At 40.4% G+C, this 21,394-nt stretch overlaps 1 protein-coding gene across 1 annotated transcript in view; it reads left to right on the top strand.

Annotated features, from left to right (window-relative positions):
• The window catches only part of BABAM2 (BRISC and BRCA1 A complex member 2), a 398,034-nt gene that overhangs the window by 209,394 nt on the left and 167,246 nt on the right, over positions 1 to 21,394 (top strand). Inside the window, exon 7 of the mRNA XM_021697338.2 lies at positions 9,630 to 9,739. Within this exon, the coding sequence (XP_021553013.1) occupies positions 9,630 to 9,739 (110 nt within the window). The remainder of the gene's footprint in view (positions 1 to 9,629; positions 9,740 to 21,394) is intronic.

Raw genomic sequence — 21,394 nt, forward strand, 5'->3', positions numbered from 1 at the left:
ATTCAAATGGCATATTGCTATGGATTTTCTACCTTCAGAATTGGCACCTCTGATGCCTTTATTTTCATTGGTGAGGTCTAGGGGGTATAGAGCAGAGTGTGCAAAGTGTTCCATCCATGACCCAGAATGGGCTAATGTCCATCAGGATGAGAAGCAGTAAGTCCAGAGAAATAGCCTGGCTGCAGCCAGAGCCTGGTGCTGCCAGCAGATTGCTCCTGCAAAGCTTTCTTCTGGAATATGCGGAGGTATGCTGCTCAGCTTTGTCCTCAAAGCCCTTCTTGGGTTCCGATTAGGGCCTGGCATTCCATAGTATGTAACAAGTAGTCCAATAACCCAGGGGTGAAAGTCTCTTTTTAGCACTTAATTCTGTAGATTTTGATTTGCCATGGTTATCATCTATATTAGTTTAATAATTTACAAGAGAAAATGTTAGTTATAAGTAAAGGAAAACCACTTCAAACTGGCTTAAGGAGATAGGGCAATTTATCAGCGTTCCAAAGCCCAGAGAAGGTTGAGGATCCAAACCACAGTTAGGGCAGGACACAGCTGGACCAAGAGCCTGAGAACCAAGGATGTGAATCTTGTGCCAGGACTCTCTTCTCATTCGTCCCCACTTTTCTCCACGTGTTGGTTTTCTTCTCTCACGCTACAGCCTCTCCTCTTCCATGTGTGGGGAGTATGACTAGTGACAATTTCCTTTGCCTCTGCACAGGGACTGGCCTGCACTTGGCTCCCAAGTTCACAGATCTTGAAGAAAGGACTGGTCCTACCCTGGACCCAGGGGCTAGGAACAGGCAGCTTGATCAGGAGCACTAAGTGTTGGGTCTAGAAGAGAGAGTGGCTTCCCAGGAGAAGAGAAGGTGCCAGGCAAGCCTTGTCACAGATGTCCATTATATCCGTTACCACTTTACATCTGTGCTTCTATTACTTAAAAAGAGCAATGTAGACTATTTATGTAAAAGCCGTACCTACCTTTTCTTTAAATTATGGAGACATACAGGGGATATGGTCAGTGGTGTTCATATTTGTTCCATACGTGCTCAAGTAAAACTCACTGTTGTTTTAACTTGTTTTCTGGGGCTCTTGGATAAAAGTCTGGCACAAGGTTCGTATTGGGGTGTGTGTGTGTGTGTGCAGAATCACAACACAGAGGATGTCTGAAGATGCGGTTCAGTGTGATTTGTAAAGCAGTTGCAAAAATGGATGTTTATTTAAATAAGCTCAGCTCCTTATTGGACTCATTAAGAATACAGTTGTTAGGACAGCAGAGGAAATCTCATATTCCAGATTCTTTCTCTAAAAATGTTGGTGAGTAGAGAAGGAAGTAGAAGCAAGGAGACATCCTTTGCTTCTAGTGAGGACCCTGGCTGTACTGCGGAGGCTCTCCTCCCCTCCTTCCCCCGCCCCCGGCCTTTTCTGGAGGAAAGGCTCCAGTTCACACACCTTTTAGAGTGACGATGCTGTGACTAGTCAAAGAATGTTGGTGAATCGCAAGGCTACCTCTGTTAGGTATGATAACTGAGGGGACAGGATTTGACCAGTGAAATCTTGATCATCATTATTTTAAAAGAGCCAGGATTTTTTTCTCCCAAAGTTTATTTGTACAACATGTGTTTCAATTTAGCTTTATAAACAGAAGCTATAACCACCATGTTAAGGGTAAGTACAGCTTTGCAAGCAGATTCCTGCATAAACGAGAGCAACGAAATGGTCTTTGTTTATGAAAATAATAAGCAAGATATAAATTAAAATAAACCCCTAACCCCATACTGTATCATGACATCTAGTGGTAATGAACTCAAGATGTCACTTTTAAAAAACATGGGTAGGTGACAACAGCTCTCTCCTGGTGTCCTCTACTCACCCTCTAAGAGCTGGCTATTTCAAGAACATTGCAGTTTCCCTTTCCTGACCTGACAATCAGCTCTGCCTATTTTCACTGAGTATAGTTAGTTAATCATAGAATGTGCCTAACCATACATAATTGAAGGAAGGTTGATACTGTGGCTTAGAACTCCACAGGCCTCCTCAGTGTTCTTAGAGAAGCCATCCTTCCTTCTTAACTGGGTCTGTGTAAAGACGTCAAATGAATACATTTTATTTGGCACAGTGACCTTTATAGCTTTTAGTCTTTATACTCTTAAGGATTTTAATTTCTTGTTCCATAGTTTTAAAAAGAAAACATTAGGGGCATCTGGGTCGCTCAATGGGTTAAGCGTCTGACTTCAGCTCAGGTCATGATCCCAGGATCCTGGGATCTAGTCCCACATCGGGCTCCCTGCTCAGTGGGGAGTCTGCTCGTCCCTCTGCCTGTCACTCCATCTGTTTGTGCTCTCTCTTCTCTCTCTCAAATAAATAAATAAAATCTTTAAAAAATAATGAAAAATAAAAAGTAAACATTAAAACACATAAAGCATATACTTCTTAATTTATTTTGAATACCCATTATGTGCCTGGTATAGGCTGGGTAGTCTCCTTGGGTACAAAGGGAGTAATGGTTCCTGAAGATGCTCGTGGTGTTTTGGAACATAGAGGATTTAGACACTAAATGGAGAACAAGTTAAGTGTATAGTAAATCTGTGATATCTTTTCTGCATATGGGTTTTTAAGTTTTTTATAACTTTGGGCATTGATACTGAGTCTGTTCTTTGTGCCCAGCAGCATGTGTTGGGGTATAGCATTGTGGCTAAGAGTCCAGGTTCAAAGTCAATATACATGGCTTCAGAACTCATCATCACCATTTAATCTCTCTCAGCCTCAGTTTCTTTATTTGCAAATGTATAATAATAGTACCTACCTTTTAAGGTTGTTATGATGATTATGTGAGGTAATGCGTATAAAGCACTAAGCAAAATGACTACTGAGTAAACAATGAATAAATATCAGTTCTTATTATTAGGCATAATAGGAAGTAGAAGATCTCTACCCTGCCTTCAAGAAATTCTATTTGGAATATAAACCATATACTGCTTAAACAGCAAGGGAAATTCATGAAGAACATGATAACAGCCAAGGCAGACAAAGATTACATTGCAGTTGAAAGGAATCTTAATGGAACAAGTGAATTTACAATGAGAGTTTTAAAACCATGTCAATTAAAAGGAAAGAAAGAGCTATTTGATAAGGGGATGGCTGGTGTCAAAGTGTTAGTCAAGATCTGATAAAGTATATGGGGAATGGCCCAGTTTGACTAGACTACGCTGGGAGATTCTTTTTACTCCCATCTCCATTTGAGGAAACCAAATCAGAAGTAACTCTCTTAAATGCTGCCTTCCTCAGAGATATCAAAATATCAGGAGTTTTCAGGGTTAGGAGCCACACCAAAGGCAAAAGAGGCAGACATGGCACCCACTTATTGCTCGTTCTCGTCTATTTGGCTCAGCTTCCTTTCTCTTGGATTTGTTTTGCTTTCTGACTCTGCTGCTTTCCCTGGCACTTGTACATTTCCCAGCATTTTGGTGAAGAGGAAGTGACCTGATTTCTAAAATGACCAGTGTCATTATTGGAGAGACCCCTTAGCAGTGAGACTAAGGTCTTACCTACATCATTTTCCTTGTTCTTCAGTCTTTCTTTTGCTTAAAATTTAATTCCATTTCTGGCATATTCATTGTCATGTCTTAATGCCAGTAGAATCTAAACCCAATTTTGATTGGGCTGCTTGTATTGATAGACAACGCAAGAGATCCAAGAGATCTTTCTATCCTGGGTCTCCTGTCTTAATGAGAGTCCACTGCTGAGTCCACAAACCACCTTTCACCACTCTCTTTAATCTTCCATTCCCTCCTTATTCCTTTTCCCCTTTCCCTGCTTTAATTTTTCTCCATAACATTTGTAACATGCTATGTATATCTTACTTACTTTGTTAAATGCGTGAATGAATGGTAGCACTGTGAAAGTTTTGTTCTCTTGGAGAAACTTGACTTTGAAAAATCTAGATTTATGTAGCTTGTTGATGTGTCCATAGTATCAAAATATTGGGGCCTCTAAAGTACAAATCTTACTTAGTATTTTTAAAAAATAAGGATCTGTTTTGGAAGTTTTTAATTTGCTTACAGTTTTTCAAAAACTGATAGCTTTTTGTATAAAGAGGTGCTTCCTGAGACCTAGTTTTAGTCACTCTTGGAATCATGATTAGTCCTGGGTCTAATTTAATACCATTTAAGTGTAACTCAGAATGGTTCTTACTTGATTTTTGACATACTGTATAGTGGCTTCTTTATAGTCCTTATTGTCTACAAACTGGTTTTGCTAGGAATGGTTATAGACTTGTTTTTATCCTTTTGAATTGAGGAGTACAGTGGCTTTTTTACAGTCTTCTTAAGTGACCTGTAATTTGTAATATTTATTGTTCAGCTCATGTCTGTCAGCAATAGTTAACTGGTAGTTTGTACCTATATTGACATTCAACATATATTGTTTAATGGCTGCTAGCCTCACTTGGAATTAGCACATCAAAGGGATACAGCATAATGATAAATTGTGCTTGTGTTTACTTTCGTTTCCAAGGCTAATCGTTGTTTTTTTCTACACCCTTTTGATATTTGTAAAGAGCCCCAACTGAGAATAGTTATATGAATAAGGCATTATGACCTACACAGAATGTTACCTCTTATTAGGAGGTGCATCTTTTGCTTGTATATGGTTCAGACTTGAGTTTTCTTTAATAAAATCTTAAGTAGTCATAGATTTAAGGAAAAATGAAATAGGTATTGAGAATCTTCCTAACTGAAAGTACTTTCTGTTAACTCCATCATTTACTCATTCTTACAATCTTTCCAGCATTAATCAGTTTTTTTTTTTTTTTTCTCCAACCAGTTTGCCATATATGTGCTGTTTCAGACATTGGGTATACAAAAACAAACAGGAAAAGCTCCCAGCCTGCAAGGAACTCACCACCTAGTGAATATTCACTATAAGCCATAGGAACCCCTTTCTGTTCTATAGCCAAGTGCTGAGCCAGATCCATTGTTAAGTCTCAGCAAAATATCATGGCCATTATTTCCTTGCCATAATGTATATCAGCGCCTGATAACGCTTTGGTAAAGGTAGGAGGCAATACTCTTTTTTGCTTCAGCAGATTTGACATCTTTCCCCCCATTTTAGCCTCTGCAATTTTAGATGGTACAGATAGAAAGCCTTGAAAATGTATACTTGTGCATTTTTAAGTGTCCCCTACTACACTATAACCTCCCCCTGCTTTCCAAATGTTGCCATTAGTGGTTACAATAATCATCTGTAATGTTAGCTTCTAAGAACCACAGTACAAGAGCTTCTTTTATAATCTCCCAGATGGGAAGGAACACATGTACAAGCCTGTTAGAGTTGCAGAAACTGGAAGCAGTACTGTGTAGATTTGTATTTTTGGAACTCTTTGGGCTTATTTAAGCACTCAGAGTCAAACTTAGGTATCCATTAGAAATCAAATACCAATTCAGGGGAAACTCATGTGTCACACCAAGGCAAGTAAATTATATTAAAAGTAGTTCATAAAAGGAACTCCTGGAAACAACTGTTTTCCTATTCAGACTAATATTTCATGTACTTTTTGCAGGATGCCAGATGATAAATGTTGATTATATAAACCAGGGTCATTCCATTTGTTTGGAGGACTGTCTCTGAGCATTTCTGTTCTTTGCTTAAATAGCAGTGAAATGAGAAGTTAAAAAGTAGGAAAAGGAAATAATTATAAATTATCCAGGTATATGGAGTGAAGCTGCTAATTAAAAAGGTTTCCAGTGGCCTCTCGTTTTTTGCAGTGTTTTTTTTTTTTTAAAGATTTTTATTTATTTATTTAACAGAGAGAGAGAGAGAGCACAAGCAGGCAGAGCGGCAGACAGAGGGAGAGGGGGAGAAGCAGGCTCTCTGCCGAGCAGGGAGCCCGATGCGGGGCTCGATCCCAGACCCTGGGATCATGACCTGAACCGAAGGCAGCCACTTAACTGACTGAGCCACCCAGGCGCCCCTTGTTTTTGTTTTTAACCAGGTTTTGTGACTTGTGGTCAGCGCCTTGACCTTTAACAAGGAAACTCAATCACTGGGGGAAGGTGTCTGAAAATCAATGTTGGTTCTTTTTTCATTATTTTACTTTAAGATGACCAATCTAACACTAAAGAGGACTACTTCTATACTTAGATCATCAAATGAATTTGTCTCTCTGAATGTGAATATTTTCAAACTCAGCTTCCACCTTAGTTTTAGATATTTTATGAGTTTTAGAGTTGTGTTATAGAATTACATAGTTTCTATTTATTGAGACCTAAGTAATTTTTAAAATTTCCATCCTCATTTTACAGAAAGGAGCATTCAACGTTGAATATTTAATCATCTGTCAAAGAGCAAGAAATGATAACTAAACTCAGATTCCCAATCTTTACTCTCCTTTTGAAACCAATGGTTCTAGGGACGTTGGTGTATTATGGGGGCAGGAGCAAGGAGTCAGTACTGTTTCCAGATACCACTGCTGAAGCAACTTTTGTAAAGCCAGTTCCTGAAAAGCACTAGGTGTGGAGAATAAAGGTTAGAAATTAGCATTAATTTGTTTACTGTTGTATTCATTCAGCAAACATGGAGTGGTTTCTGTGTTCCAGGCACTGTACTAAGGTCCTCCTCTTATATACTCCGTAAATCATACTATCTAAAACACATTCCAGTGGCATTACAAATCTACATGTAAAAATAAAATGTTAGATGAAATGCTAGGGAAGTAAATAACCTCAGAGTTATTGACCAGATTTAAGTTTATAGAAATCTAAATTTTCTGTGCTGTCAGAAGAGTCCCCAAACAAAGTAAAAAGCCAAAAGCTGGACTGAGAGAAAATATTTATAACACATGTGATAGACCAGGGTTAATAAGCCCAGTAAACAGCAACAACAAGGAAAGTCCAAGAGGCTTTAGGGCAAAGGATTTGATCAGAGAAGTGACAGAACAGATGACCAGTAAGCAAGTAAAAAGTTGCTCAGCTTTAGTCATTGAATCTCAACTGAGGCCCCATTTTCCAGCAGTCAGACACCAACATTAAACTGCAGAATGACCACAGCTAGTGTTATCAGGTTATTCAGGATGAGCAGAAACAGGTGCTCTCTCCTACTGATGCAAGTTCAGGAGTCCAAATGTAAAGTGCTGTAAAATTTTAGAAAAATAATCTCAAACTATTAGAATGCAAAATGTTCATAACCTTTGATTTAACAAGCTCAGTTTTCGTTACCAGTTTGGAAGTATAATACATATATATCCTTTATATGAGCATATTTAGTGTAATACTATCAAATGGCTAAGAACTACAAACAACCGGAATGTTGCTAGGGGAATGGTTAAAAAAAAAAAAAAAAAATCCATGCCATGGAATATTATGTGGCTATTTAGGAAGCAGTTGGTAGATTGATATGTATAATACAATTCCATTAAGGAAAACAAAACAGAAGGTTAAAGAGCTATTTATATGCAAGTGTGTGTATGTGTATATGTGCTTATGAGCATAGAGAAAGCTGTTTGAAGCTCCATAAACAGTTTAATACTGGTTACCTTTAAAAGTGGAGGGCGGAAGAGCTTTTTCTTAGAAGCTTCTGTACGGCTTGACTTGTTACAACAAGCCTGAATTTTGTCATGTAAAACCAAAAAATAATTGACAAGTAAAAGGATAAAAAACACGAAGCATGAAAAGGGAGGAGGGAAGTGGTCCGAGAGACAGAAGATCGGAGAGTGTAGTTTCCTAGGAGCAAGAAACTGAGAGTATTTCCAGAGGAAAGAGATCATCCATGTCAAATACTGTTCAGAGACCAAGTAAGATAAGCCCAGAGAGGCATTTGCTGTGTTTTGTGGATGCCTTGGTGAGGGCAGTCCCAATGGCCTAGTGGGGTCAGAAGGCCATCTCCTGTGCTAAGGGATAATGGGAGGGAAGGGAGTAGAGACTGGAAGTGCAGACAGCTTTTTTAAGCAGTCTGTGAAGGAGAGGAGAGAGATGGGAGAGAATGCTGTGTAGAGACTGGCATGATTCTTTTCTTTCTTTTTAGAATTTTTATTTTGTTTTTTATGTTTTAAAGATTTTAATTATTTATGAGAGAGAGTGCGCACGAGCAGGGGGAGCGGCAGAGGTGGAGGGAGAGGGAGAAGCATACTCCCCACTGAGCAGGAGGCCTGAAGCGGGACTTGATTCCACGACCCTGGGATCATGACCTGAGCCAAAGACAGACTTTAACCAACTGAGCCACCAACTGAGCCACCCAGATGCCCCTTTAAAGTTTTTATTTTTTAAGATGGGAGAGACTTCTGGTTCTTGCCCCTTTGTATCCTTGCCACACGTGCATCCTGTAGGCACAATAGAAGGCAGAGTGAGGATGAGGTCAGAGCTGAGCTGGACGAGTGTGATGACCAGCTTCCCACGGTACAGGAAAGGAAGGGGTGAGGTTAGTTTTAGACAGAAGCAAGAACCCTGTATCTGAGGATCTCAGTGCTCACGGTCAGTGATTCTTACAGTCTAGATTGGGACCCTCCTAGGATGGCAAGTGGGCCCTCCAGAGGACCTGTGAACCAATCCAGAACTATAGGCCAGTTCTTACCAGTCCTTATGGGTGAAAGATGTGCAGTCCTATTAAGTTTTCAAAAAATTTATATTTGACTTAGAGCCACTACCAACCACAAGTAAAATGATTAAGGGTTACTAAAATATGGTATTCACAAAGTAAAACCATCTTGCTACTAGAATTTATGCTGACTCAGTATTTTATTCAGAAGTCTGGCAAACATTCAGTGCTTGGCAATAATCACGAACCTATAAATCCCAGTTTTGACTCAGGACACTTCATCAGTGTTGGCCTGAGTTGGTTATGACATTCGATTATCACTATTCTTGCTTTTAAATTATAAATTACAGGAAGTTTAGCTTTGTCATTACCAGTTTAGTTTATTATGGGTTGTTAACCTCTCAATGTTTTTTTGGTATGTATTTGGATCAACAGTGTTTTTGTCCTATAATATTCTGATAACCAGGCTTTTAAGATATGTGTGTCTTGTGGTTCATATATGAATCATGCGCAGTTGTTTGGCAAAGTCAATGTGTACGTAACCCCCTGCCATTTGCTTTTATGGTGGCACAGTTCATAGCGATATGTTTCTTGGGAATTTTTGCTATTTAAGTAACTTACAACATACTATCAAGGTATATATAATAAAATTACAGGGTATTTTAAGATTCTGTTGTCTTATGATATAAATCATGTTCATATCTCCTGTTCTTCCTATAAAAAGAAAATTACAAGCCATTTATATATACATTATAAAAATTATAAGACAGTACATATATCATTAGCAACATGTTTACTGCAATTTGTTAACTGTGCTTTTGACTAATTCTTGGTTGTCGCCAGATTCACTTTTCCCCTCTTGGAATGGGGGTACAAATGAGATAGGTGGGAGTCTTCTCCTCACCATGGTCGGCTCTGGTCAGAAAGTTTGAAAGCCACCACTCTAGGGAAGTGATTGGCATGTGGCAAAGGATGCGCAGAGCTGCTAAATTCAAATCCAGGTACCGGAAACGCTCTAGCCTCAGTGCCAGTGGGCTGTGAGCTCAGCCCCGGCAAGATGATATGAGAGCAGGGACTGATGACATTGTGTTTTTCACTCCCTGCTTAAGGATGTAAATGAAGACCCTGGAGAAGATGTGGCCCTCCTTTCTGTCAGTTTTGAGGACACCGAAGCCACTCAGGTGTATCCCAAGCTGTACTTGTCACCCCGAATTGAACAGTAAGTATCAACATCATTCATTTTATGTAGCCTGGTGTTTCTCCTTGTTAGCCAAACATGTCTTGATAATTTTGCCACTCTTGAACTCTTAAGGTGATTTCTCCTTATTGACTTTCATTTTCTTAAAAATGAGTTGTGTCAGGAGTTTAGATTGCAGAGTAAATGCAGTTAGTATTTGCCACTGCAGTCTCTGGATGAGTTTTAGTTGTGCAACTTGTGATATGAATACTGTACCTTTGTAGAGAGAGATGAGTAGGCAGGCGGAATACGAAACTGCGACTCCTTCCAAATGTTCCCTGGGTACATATGGTTATAGCCTAAAGAGGACTGCTCAACAGCGTCCTATCCAATTTCTTATATTTTTGTAAGATGTAGTTATTTGTAAAAATGTAACTGGCCTCCTGAAAATATTAGCAAAAACTTATTCGGAAGTTAGTAATGGTGATCTTAAAAGCAGGTAGCTTAAAAAGATGACACATTTGAATTTCCCTTCTGTGTCTGAATAGCACTATATAATTTTACACAACTTTCAGGCTCTAGGGTACAAGTAGTTTGATATACCACATTTGTGTTTTACCAAGTAACTTTACTCGTTGGTAATGAATTTTACGAGGGCTAGCGTCACAATGTGCTTATTGTTAGCTGAAATGCTTCAGAAGCTTATTCTACTTCAAAGGAAGCTGAGGCTCATTGAAAATAGATTGTAAGCAGATTTGGTTGGGAACTTCTGACAGGACAGATTTTCCATCGACAGAGAGAGTTTTTACAGATTCTGATTTGAAATGTATGATTAAAAATCTCTGTCAGTCAGTCAGGGTTGGCTGATTTCTGTCTGTGAGGTATGGTCACCATCCAGCATTCATATCCTGAGTCATTTTTACTCCCTCTGGCCCTGGTTGTTCAACTTCGTGAATCATGGACACACCATCTTCCACACTGATAGAAGACATAGGTGTTCATTGTCACGTAGCGGTGACGAGGAGCATCAGTAATCTACAGGCATTCTGTCATTTTTTTTTTTTTTAAAGATTTTATTTATTTATTCATGAGAGACAGAGAGAGAGAGAGGCAGAGGCAGAGGGAGAAGCAGGCTCCCCGCAGAGCAGGGAGCCTGATGCGGGACTCGATCCCAGGACCCTGGGATCATGACCTGAGCTGAAGGCAGACGCCTAACCGACTGAGCCACCCAGGCGTCCCAAGCATTCTGTCATTTATTTGTATACCGCGGAGAGCACCTAGGACAGGATTTTACAGTAGCACACAGTTCACTGAATGCTTTAATTTTTAATTGAAAGTACTAACCCATATCGGTAAAGACGCCAAAGAGTGTTGGAGGCAGTATGATGAACCGGTAATAAATAGGCCAGGGCTCTCGGGGTGAGCATATCTGCTTTAAACCCGGGTCCTGCCACTTACCAGTTGGTAAAATCTTTAACGTCTTTGAACTTGCTTCAAAATGGGGCTAGTCATACCTATTTTATAGTGGAATTTTGAGGATTATATTAAGCACTGTTCTTATTGCATTAATTGCCGTGCCTGGTACTATAGCTCGTGGGAGCTATTAAGGTTGTTGTTATCGATAGCGCTCGTGGGAGAAGAATGCATGAGGGAGTGAGTGGTTAGGATAAGTTGGGGCAGAAAAGGAGAGGATGGGTAAATAAGTGAGCAGATACTAGTTCTAAGTCGTCACTCTACATACGCGATGAATTAAGAAGGTATGTTGGTAATGAGAAAAGAGGGATCTCAATGAAACCATCGCAAGATGTAGGTAATAAGAATATTATTAGTTAAGCTGTAGACAGGAATTTGCCAGCCCGGAAGAATGATTTTCTCAGCACCCACGTTATTTTCCTTTGAAGTTACTACACCTGGTTTGCAAATAAACTTGCTATTAAAATATTTCTCCCTCTAAAAATCTGAGATATGATGTGACAAATTATCAGTGAAGGCTATATTTGAAAAGTTATTTCCTCTAAAATCTAGCTTTCTACATGTCCTCCCTCTTTTTTCATGTTAAGAACTGGCTGCATCTTACTTTTCCAGGTCAGTTTCTTACACTTTTCCCTCCAGTAGCCTGTCGTTTAGCCAGACTCCCATCACTGTAACGTTTCTTAATTTACCTGTGTGCTCTTGCCCATGGGCCTTTGCTAAAGCTGTTACCTCCGTGTGCAGTCAGTGCCTTCTCTAACACCCTTTTCCTGTTGAAATAGACCTTTCCAAGTCCTGTCTCTACCATTTCTCCTGAGCACCATTGGGCTGCCTTCTCTAGCCATTCCCTGAACTCTTTTAATACTGAATTTGTGTCAATTAGAATCTGCTCATCACAGATTTAGTTAGTGATGTGTATTTGTTTTCCCATCTTTTACTAAATTGCAAGCTACTCCAGGGCAGGAACAAGTCTTTTCATTATGTTAATGTCTTGCAGAAATGCAGTACAGGGGGACTAGGAGCCTGGTTGGCAGTATAATGGGTCAATAAAAAATTCTTACCCCTCTGCTGCACTGGAGGGGTCTTACATCTTTCTTGGTTGATACAGATTCACTTAATAGAACTGCCTTTGTAATACCAATGAAAACTGCCAAAAGTTCTTACATCCTTGAGTAGAAGTTTTAAAAATGAGGTTTCAATGGGGCGCCTGGGTGGCTCAGTTGGTTAGGCGACTGCCTTCGGCTCAGGTCATGATCCTGGAGTCCCGGGATCGAGTCCCGCATCGGGCTCCTTGCTCGGCGGGGAGTCTGCTTCTCCCTCTGACCCTCCCCCCTCTCATGTGCTCTCTCTCTCTCTCATTCTCTCTCTTTCAAATAAATAAATCTTAAAAACAAATAAAAAAAAATAAAAATGAGGTTTCAGAAAAAAGGTTAAAATGGAAATTGGCCAAATTTGTGGTATGACTTTCTAAGGGCTTACATAGTTACTAAAGTTATTAATATCTTTGGTTAACTCACGCAGAGTTCAGTGTATAGAACGGAGGTAATGTCATTTCAGTAAGGGCAAGGTTATAGGATAGATTTTAAGAACTGAATGAGGAGAGGCTGGTACTGGTCTTTGATATTGTGTTAAGGTCTCATTTGTTTTCTCTGTTTCATACTGTCCTGTCAACTTGGAGCCATCCAAGCATTGATTATAGACTCAGACTTGGAGAGTGCTCTCAGGAGTCATGGGGAAAGCATCCCATGTGGCCCCGCCCAAAGCCAGTGCCAGATGCTTGCCGTAAGCTGAGGCTTGTATTCTTTTTGGCTTTTGCTATGGCTCTTTCTAGGAAGTTCCAAGCCCCATGCAGTGCATTTGACAGGCAGGGATCCAGGCCTGATCAATGTGGGTCAGTGATAACGTAGATCAATGGCCTGATCCACATTAGGTGAAAATTGGCAAGAAAAGACTTGCATTCCCTCTCTCTGCTCTCCATGGGCATGGAAAGGTATCTTGAGCCTGGGAGATACCTCATTTCAGTCTGGCTAATGTTTCTCTGCCCTAAGTTGTCCATGCAGTGGGCAGGAATATTATGCTTGCACTAACTAGTCCTAGAAATAGGAAGAGGCTCCTTTGGGTCTTGTCTTCACATGTGGGAAGAGGGATCAATTTGCTGTATCCTAAAGATTTCTAGGGACATGGTTACCAAATGTCCTCAAATTAGACAATCCCCACAAAAGGGAACATCTGTCAGAGACATGGGGTTGAAAACTCCCAAGTGTATTATAATGAATGAAGCTCTAAAATATAATCCCACTTCAGAAGTCTGTCTTTTTGCCCAGGATCCTGGAAGAGTTTCTGGTGTTTCTGGCGACACTGGAGCCTAACTGTGCGCCTTTATGGTGTTTAGATGTATGTTATTCCTGGTCTCCCACTGTGCACGTGTATGGCTTGCAAAGTAAAGCTTCGGAGAACTGCGCATTCTTCTTGCACACGGGACATTTATGAAATACACTTATTTCAGGCTCTCTATATATTGTTTTCCAAGGAACCCAAACCAGTCAGGTAAATGAGACACTAAGTACAGTTCATTAAACAAAACAGAACCAGCTAGTGGTCAGTTATGCAAAATAGACTTCAGTTGAATATTAAGGGAGGGGGAAAAAAAAACCCTAGTTTCTAAGCCGGTTGCCTTTTTTTTCCTGGCAGACAAGCTGGCCTTGCAAGGTTACATCATCAGACCTGGCACCAAACCTGCTCTCCCTTTCCCTCCTTCTCAGACTGTTGGCAGTACCAGCAGCGACACCAGAGGTGAAACGGGCACTTCTCTTTCCCGAAAGGTGTAGGCCTGTTTCTTGGCTTGAGCCCATTGGTGGGAGTGGTTTGAAGAAAGCCAGCTTGTCACTCCCTGTGCTGTTCCCACTCGGTGCATAAAAAGAGGATTTCAGCCCCTGAGGCAGACCAGGTGGCATCTTTCACAAGTACAGAATTTGTTTTTAGAACTTTTTGTTGTTAAGTTACAGTCCGCCTTAGAAATAAGTCCTCAACGCTTAGCAGCCCACAGATGCTCACCATTGGGGAGGCCCGTGTGCCCGCAAGTACTTTCAGGCAATGAAAGCACAAGAATTGACCAAGTGTCAGGCCCTTGGCTGGGTGCTTCAGAGGATATCAAGATAAATGAGATATGGCTGTGCCTTTATTAGTTTGCTTGATTGTAAGGGAAATAAGAACAGATAGGGCAAGTCCCAGCTCGTGTTTTAGTAGAAAAGGCACGGTAAGACTTGGCATCAGAGGCCCCTGGTTCTTCCACTCATTACCTGGCAGTCTTGGCTCAAGATACTTATCCTTTTGAAGCCTCACTCATGGCATCCTCTGCAAAGGTGGGTAAATCCTCTTTCCATTTCATTTCCTCCAAGGGGGACACAGAGGAAAGCGCCCCCTGCAGTGTGGGCATGCGGACGATGCTCAGGTAGTGCTTCTTGAGTTGTACAGATACCAAAATCCGACTTTGTGAGTACTGTGAAAGTACAGGGCGGGACGAGATCATGTTTCCATTTGACTTGGTGGAGAGGGGACTCTGTGGAAGATTTTGGGAAGCCTGGCTCTTCTCGCACAATGTGGCTTCTCTAGAGATTAAACATGTGCTACTGTGAAAATCATAAAAATGTATTTGTTTAGTCCTTTCAAATGTTTAAAGTGCTTTCACTTGACCATCCCATCTGATCCTCGTGGAGTATCCCTAACATGTTCTAGAATACATCTCTTTTCCTCTATGACCTGGAGTTCTTAGACCCTTCCCGGTCTCCTCCGCTGACTCTTCTTCCTTTTTCAACCCATTAAATTATGCTAAATTATGTTTCCCGCGATTTCATCCCCAGAACCCTACCTCTTTGTGGATGCCCCCCTAAATCCCCATCCCTAACCTCAGCTTTTCTCCCTGCTTGTAGATCTGCTTTTCTAGACGCTTGATACACCTGTCTGTCCATGTGTTCAGTTGACACCTGAAATTGGAAGTGTCTGCACCCAAACTCCTCATTCCTCCAGTAAACCAAGGTTTCTTCCTCACAGCCCTGTTTCTATTCAGGACACGCCCAGTTTCTTAGGCGTCCAGGTGCTGCATCCAAATGGTGTTAGCCTACCCCCGTTTTGTAAATCCTCCCTCCATTATATCTGTCCTTCTGGTCATTCCTACTGTCATTTCCTAGTTTAGTCCTTCAGTTGCTATGTCTCCTGATGGCCTTTTAACTTTTCTTCCTATGTTAGTTTATCCAGCACGGAGCTGTCACTGTCTTCCTGAAGGAAGTTCAGGTCATATAATGTTCTTTCCCTGCTCAGCACCATCAGTGCACCCCCCCCCCCCATCACCAACTGAATTCAGTACACATCTCTCAGTGTGACATCCAGAACTTTTTCTCTTGTCGTCCCAGCTGACTTTTCTATCCCGATCTGGGTTCTGTGTGTATCCTGTTGTTCAGCCAAGCTAGTTTTCTGGGATTTCCTGTGAACACACCTTGTATTTTTTTCACTTCCATATCTTTGCTTGGGCTGCTGCTTCTACGAGAATGTTGAATTTTATTTCCCTTTCCTGTAGAATCTGTCAAACTTCTGTCTATCCTCATAGATCTTCTCAGTCCCCACCTCCCCTATGGAACTTTTCCTGACCACCACCACCTGCCTCCCCGGCAAGACTGCACTTTTCCCACCTGTGTTCGTGCCTCTGTTGTCATACTGTTTCCCTGGACTATACACTCCTTAAGGGTGGACCTCTGTTTCCATCATTTGAGGGCTAGTGAGCCACAGCCCATGTTCCGCCAAGCTGGCCCTGCCTGAGCTCAGCTGCAGCTCCCACTGACTGGACTCCCTGGCAGATCAGAAGGTTTTGAACCTGTTGGATCCCTGTGCTACAGAGGCAAGTGGTCTCCAAAGTGCATGTGTCTTGTGGCCCAGCCAGCAGGCTTATTTCCCTTATGGGCCCCTGGTCATGTTTCCTAGAGGTGGAGCTTTATTTCCTAGATCAGCTGAATCCAGAAGGTGGTAAATATGCTTTTGATCTTATGTGACCTATCATCTCCTCCTGTTGTGGCCTCTCCAGCCCTCTTTTCCCTGCCTTTACCCCACAGTGTGTCTGGCCACCGACATGGTCACTTGGAACATTTGGATAGCCTGTAATCCAAAAAGGCTGGGATAAACTGAAACTTGTCTAAAGGGCCTAGGGAAAGGGTTGGGAGGAGCTGAAAATTAAAATAATACTACTTAGAATTATGGGTGAGATTTAATGAAATTATGGATATTAAATTCGGATATATCAGATAAAGTAAGTGAGCAAATTCAATATTTTGTGATTTTATTTAAATTTAGTACTGAATTCAACATCTTAACGGAATAGAAAATTTTTGTTTTAGATGCTCAAAAGATTTTTTAGAATAATTAGAAAAATTGTATAACTAAAGACAGATTTTAAAGAAAAGATAATTCTTTGCCCCCCCCCCGCTTTTTTAACCAACATCAGTTGTCTCAAGAAATAAGACCCCAGATCTCTTGGGGTGATTTTGTGTCAGGATTTAAGTAATAGAACATCATAGTAAGCATGGTTTAATTTAGCTTTACTCATGTTTACTTGAGTCACTGAGATAATCCTATAATAAATATTGTGCTCCTAGAGTTTTTTTTTTTTTTTTCCTTTGATAAATATATAGTCCTGAGTATGCTAAGACAACCAGCTGTCAGGAGAAGATGTGTATTTGGTTTTAGTGGAACGAGCTATCTTAGCCTCTAGGGATTTGAGATGTTCGTTTTACTAGTCTGGGAGCAGGGCCAAAAGGGTTTTTCGTGACTTCGAATGGAATTCTGAAAAGTAAGTTCAGCAAGTTTTCATTAGTGAGTTTGGCCTTTTGTCTTGCCTGTGCCTCCCAAAAGATCAAGAGCTCAGCCTGCACTTTGAAACATTACCAAAAAGAACCAGAACGGAATTTAGTTGGGGGAGAAAATCAATCAGCCCCCAAATAGCATATTTTTGGAAACATTCTGGTGTAGAACTCCCACCTCCCCAGCTGCCTGAGTTGGTGGTGTATCAATGTTTTTATCTAGCTTTCTTTTTAGGCAGAAAAATATACAGTTCGCAAGAAGATGTATACAATAAGTCTGTGATAACTCAGATCTCATGGGTACGTGTTTCTTAAACTTGTTTGCCCCTGAAGCTTTGTCTTGGATTTATTTTGTGTCTGTGGGCAGTTCTGTGCCTTGTTTCTCTTAAGCACTGTTCTCCGGTCCACAGCATAATGATTAGCTTTACACTCTAAGATATAACGTGTCTTCATTTAAAAAATCAGCCTAGCGCCTTTCTGCTCAAGGATTTTGTGCAGTGTTTTTTTCTGTATTGAAGATGAGAAGTTTATGATTTTCAATTTTACACTACATTTCAACAGCAAAACTCTGTGCTGTTTTATGCAGTGTTCATTTGTATTTATTCACAAGTAGGAAGATATTCCTCAATGGAAGGTCTGAGATGTAGAGTGGTAGTTAACAAAAACATTAGGCTGTGTTATAGGTAGGAACAGAGAAATTAGAAAGTGGAAGAGAAAATGGCTTAGAATGTTCCAGAACGGATGGAAGATACCAATTCTCAGATAGAGGAAATACAGTGAATCTCAAACAGGCTAAGTAAAAAGAAATTGACACCTAGACACATCATCTGAAGTTGCAGAACAATCAAAAGATTGAAAATATCCGAAGTTGACACACTGTGTTTTAAAGGAATAGCAGATTGACACAGACCTCTTTGAAAATCTGATGAGAGCCATGGACTTTAGCCCAGAAAAATCTACAGACACAGAAAGTTTAAATACAGTTTTGAGAGTAACACACCTGCCCCTGAAGCCAATTCACAAACCTCATTTGAGGATCCTTGTTCTAGATTTCAGTTCTGCATTTTTAATGCCTTCTATACCTCTCGTGCTAGAATAATCTCTGAGGCTTCAGATTTCATACTTAAGGAGTAAATTATGGTCCAACACTACCCATTTCCCCTCCTCCAAAATCTACTCTTCCCCATGTTCTTTATCTTCCTTAATAGCTTGACTAGCCTCATGCCCACAGCCATGACACCTAGGCATCCTATTTTTGACCTTCCCCTCACCATGGTTGCCTGTATGTACACAACTGTTGGCTGATTTTGCCTCCATGGTATCTCATGTTCATCTGCTCACCCTCTCCCCAGCCCCGTTTCAAGCCTGTGTATTTTACTGTTTGCCACATTAATCTTTTGAAAGCAGAGCTCAGTCCTTGTCACTTCCTTGCTGAAATCCTTAGTGCCTCTTTTCAAGACAGGAGAGAAAACTGCATGTTGGTGTCCTGTCTGAGAAACCTGGGTGCTCAGCACACTCACAGCTGCCTACATTCCATGTATCCCACACTCCTGAGCCACAGGTGATGGAACCAGGGATAGGGACTTCTGGGGATCCTCCTTAGTTTTCTTAGAAGTGTATTTGTCTTTGTTTAACAATTTTTATCCAACATATTTCAGTATTTTATAGCAGGAGGACCGCAGGCCGTATTGTGAGATCTGCTGCATTGCGTCTTGATTGTTCTAGTTTTCCACAAGAATTGACTATGATTTTAGATGTTCTTTGAGTGACATTCCGTAATATTCCACTGCTTTTTCCTGTTCTTCTTACTTCTCGTGTTTTTTTGTAAACCTCCCCCTTTGAGGTAACTTATCTGAGCTACTGTCGTCTCTTAGCTGGACTATTGAAATATTCTTCTAACTGGTCTTCCACGCCCACTCTTTCCCCCCTCCTAGCTAGTTGCCAAACTGCAGGCAGAGTGGATTTTCTAAACAAATCAGATCTCATCATTCTTTAAAAAAAAAAAAAAAAAGTTCATTACTTTTATTCACAAATGATCAATTACCAGCTTTATCCCACTGAAGGTTTTTTTCTTGTATCTCCCAGACCTTCCCCTCACCATGGTTGCCTGTATGTACACAACTGTTGGCTGATTTTGCTTCCATGGTATCTCGTGTTCATCTGCTCACCCTTTCCCCAGCCCCGTTTCAAGCCTGTGTATTTTACTGTTTGCTGTTTTAATACTACCTATTGTAGTCTTTCATCATGTTCTACCATTTTTTCCTTCATACTGTCTTGAAGTCTGAATTCTTCCAAGTCTTTATTTCTTCCTGTCCTGTTATTTCAGTTCCCTTCCCCTTTAATCCTTTCTGTCAAACCCTGGGTGAAAGTAGAGACTGATATGTAAAAAAGAGGGCATAAAATTATGAGAAAGATGGCCTTCAATACTTTGTGGCAGTTATTCCCATCTCTTTCAAGTGTGAGGACCAGTTTTTAGTCAAAACCTTTTTCATGAGGGGGAGCCTAGATGGCTCAGTCGGTTGAGCTTCTGAGTCTTGGTTTTGGCTCCCGTCACCACAATGGGCTCCGCACTGGGCGTGGAGTCTGCTTGGGATTCTCCCTCTCCCTCTGTCCCTCCCATCCGATGCACTCATGCTGTCTCTCAAAAAAAAAACAACAAAACAAAACAAACAAAAACAAAAACACCTTTTACATGAGGATGGAAGGAGGGCTTAACTATAACCGGGCAGCACAAGGAGATTTTTTAGGATTGTTTTAGGATGATGGAATTGTTCGTTCTGTATCATGATTGTGGTGGTGGATATACAACTCTACACATTTGTCAAAACTCAGAGAGCTGTGCTTTGCAAAGAGTAAATTTTACTGTGGTTAAAAAATAAATTGAAAAACATTTCACAGATCTGTACAGATAAAAAGTAATACTTTTTAGTATTTCATGTGAATAAATGATGAATTGAATGCCTTTTAAATGAACTGCATTTTATTAATCACTTCAGTGTGTGTACATATTTGAGAAATGGATACATGTATATGCTTGTATGTGCTGTAGGTGTGTGTATGCATATATGTATACACACATTCATAAATCTATTTTTATATGTGTGATATATTACACATTTGATATTTATTTGGTCTTAAGGTGCTCGGTATCCAATAAATTAGTAAACCTTTTATATCGATGTAAGGCCCCACAGTGCCCTGAAGCCAGGAGATTGGGAACATTAGTAGTAAGGGATGTTTAATAAACGACCATTTTTCCACAAATTTTGTTGTGTATTATTTGTTTAAATAAAAGCATGTTTTAATTTATTTCTTGCTCTCAAAATAGCTAACATAATTACTATGTTCAGAAGCAGTTTTTAACCTTATTGTGTCTCCTAGTGGAATGACAGATCCACCCAGAGCCCTGCCATTCTCGCTCCTCTCTGCCCAACACAAACACCTGGGTTTCTTAGTTTAGCTCACGGTGAGGACAGAGGAACTCCAGAAGGAGCAAGGCTCCAGGGTATTGAAACCAAGACTTCGGAGCTCTCTTTTTGTGCTTGGGCTTGACCTGCATGAAGCTCTTTTGGTTCACAGCACTTCTTTTTCTAGGGCTCCTAGCTCTCAGATCTTCCACTCTTTTCTCAGACGAGTATGTTTCTAGCTACACGGTGATCTCTGAATCGGTCTATTACATTCATATAACATCTTCGTTTTCACAGCAGAGTGTGGGTGTGGATGGGGGATATGACAGTTGGATTATTAAAAAAAGTCGTCTTGCCTCATTTTCTTCTTAAAAAAGTATATGGTTATGTCCACAACATGGTTTCAAAGGGTAATTATTTAGTCCCGAAAGTAATGGCATGGTTCTTGATTACAAGTGTTTGGTTTAAGTAGGTAATGACTAAGGCTCTTAATGTATAAAATTCATATATAAAGTGGAACCCCTTATCCTGTTGTTGGAGGCAAGGTCTAACATCAGTGATGTTGTCAGATTTTACTATGTGAAGTTTTATTAAAGAGCATATAATTTGATCCTGGTATGTCTGATTTTGATTCCCATAATATAAGGCTCATAATTATATTGGAGTTTTTCTGTACTTATTAAAATTCAGACACGCTGTCTTTCACTAATGACTTTAATGAATGGAGAAGCCTTTAGTTTAAAACAAAACAAATGATGAGTTAACATAATATTGTAAATAGGACCATAACAGGGAATGAACATCCTGTCTGTGAACATTATCTTTTATAGACAGCTTCACCAAAATAGAGGCCATTCTTGAAAAAGACGAAAATCTGCTACCTTGCCAGATTTCAGCTAAACCAAACCATTACTTTGAAGAAGTTATGCATCAGTGGAAAACTTATTTTACTGACAGCCTTTTTTTTTCTTTTT

The sequence above is a fragment of the Neomonachus schauinslandi genome, chromosome 10, assembly GCF_002201575.2.
Source record: "Neomonachus schauinslandi chromosome 10, ASM220157v2, whole genome shotgun sequence".
NCBI lineage: Eukaryota > Metazoa > Chordata > Mammalia > Carnivora > Phocidae > Neomonachus > Neomonachus schauinslandi.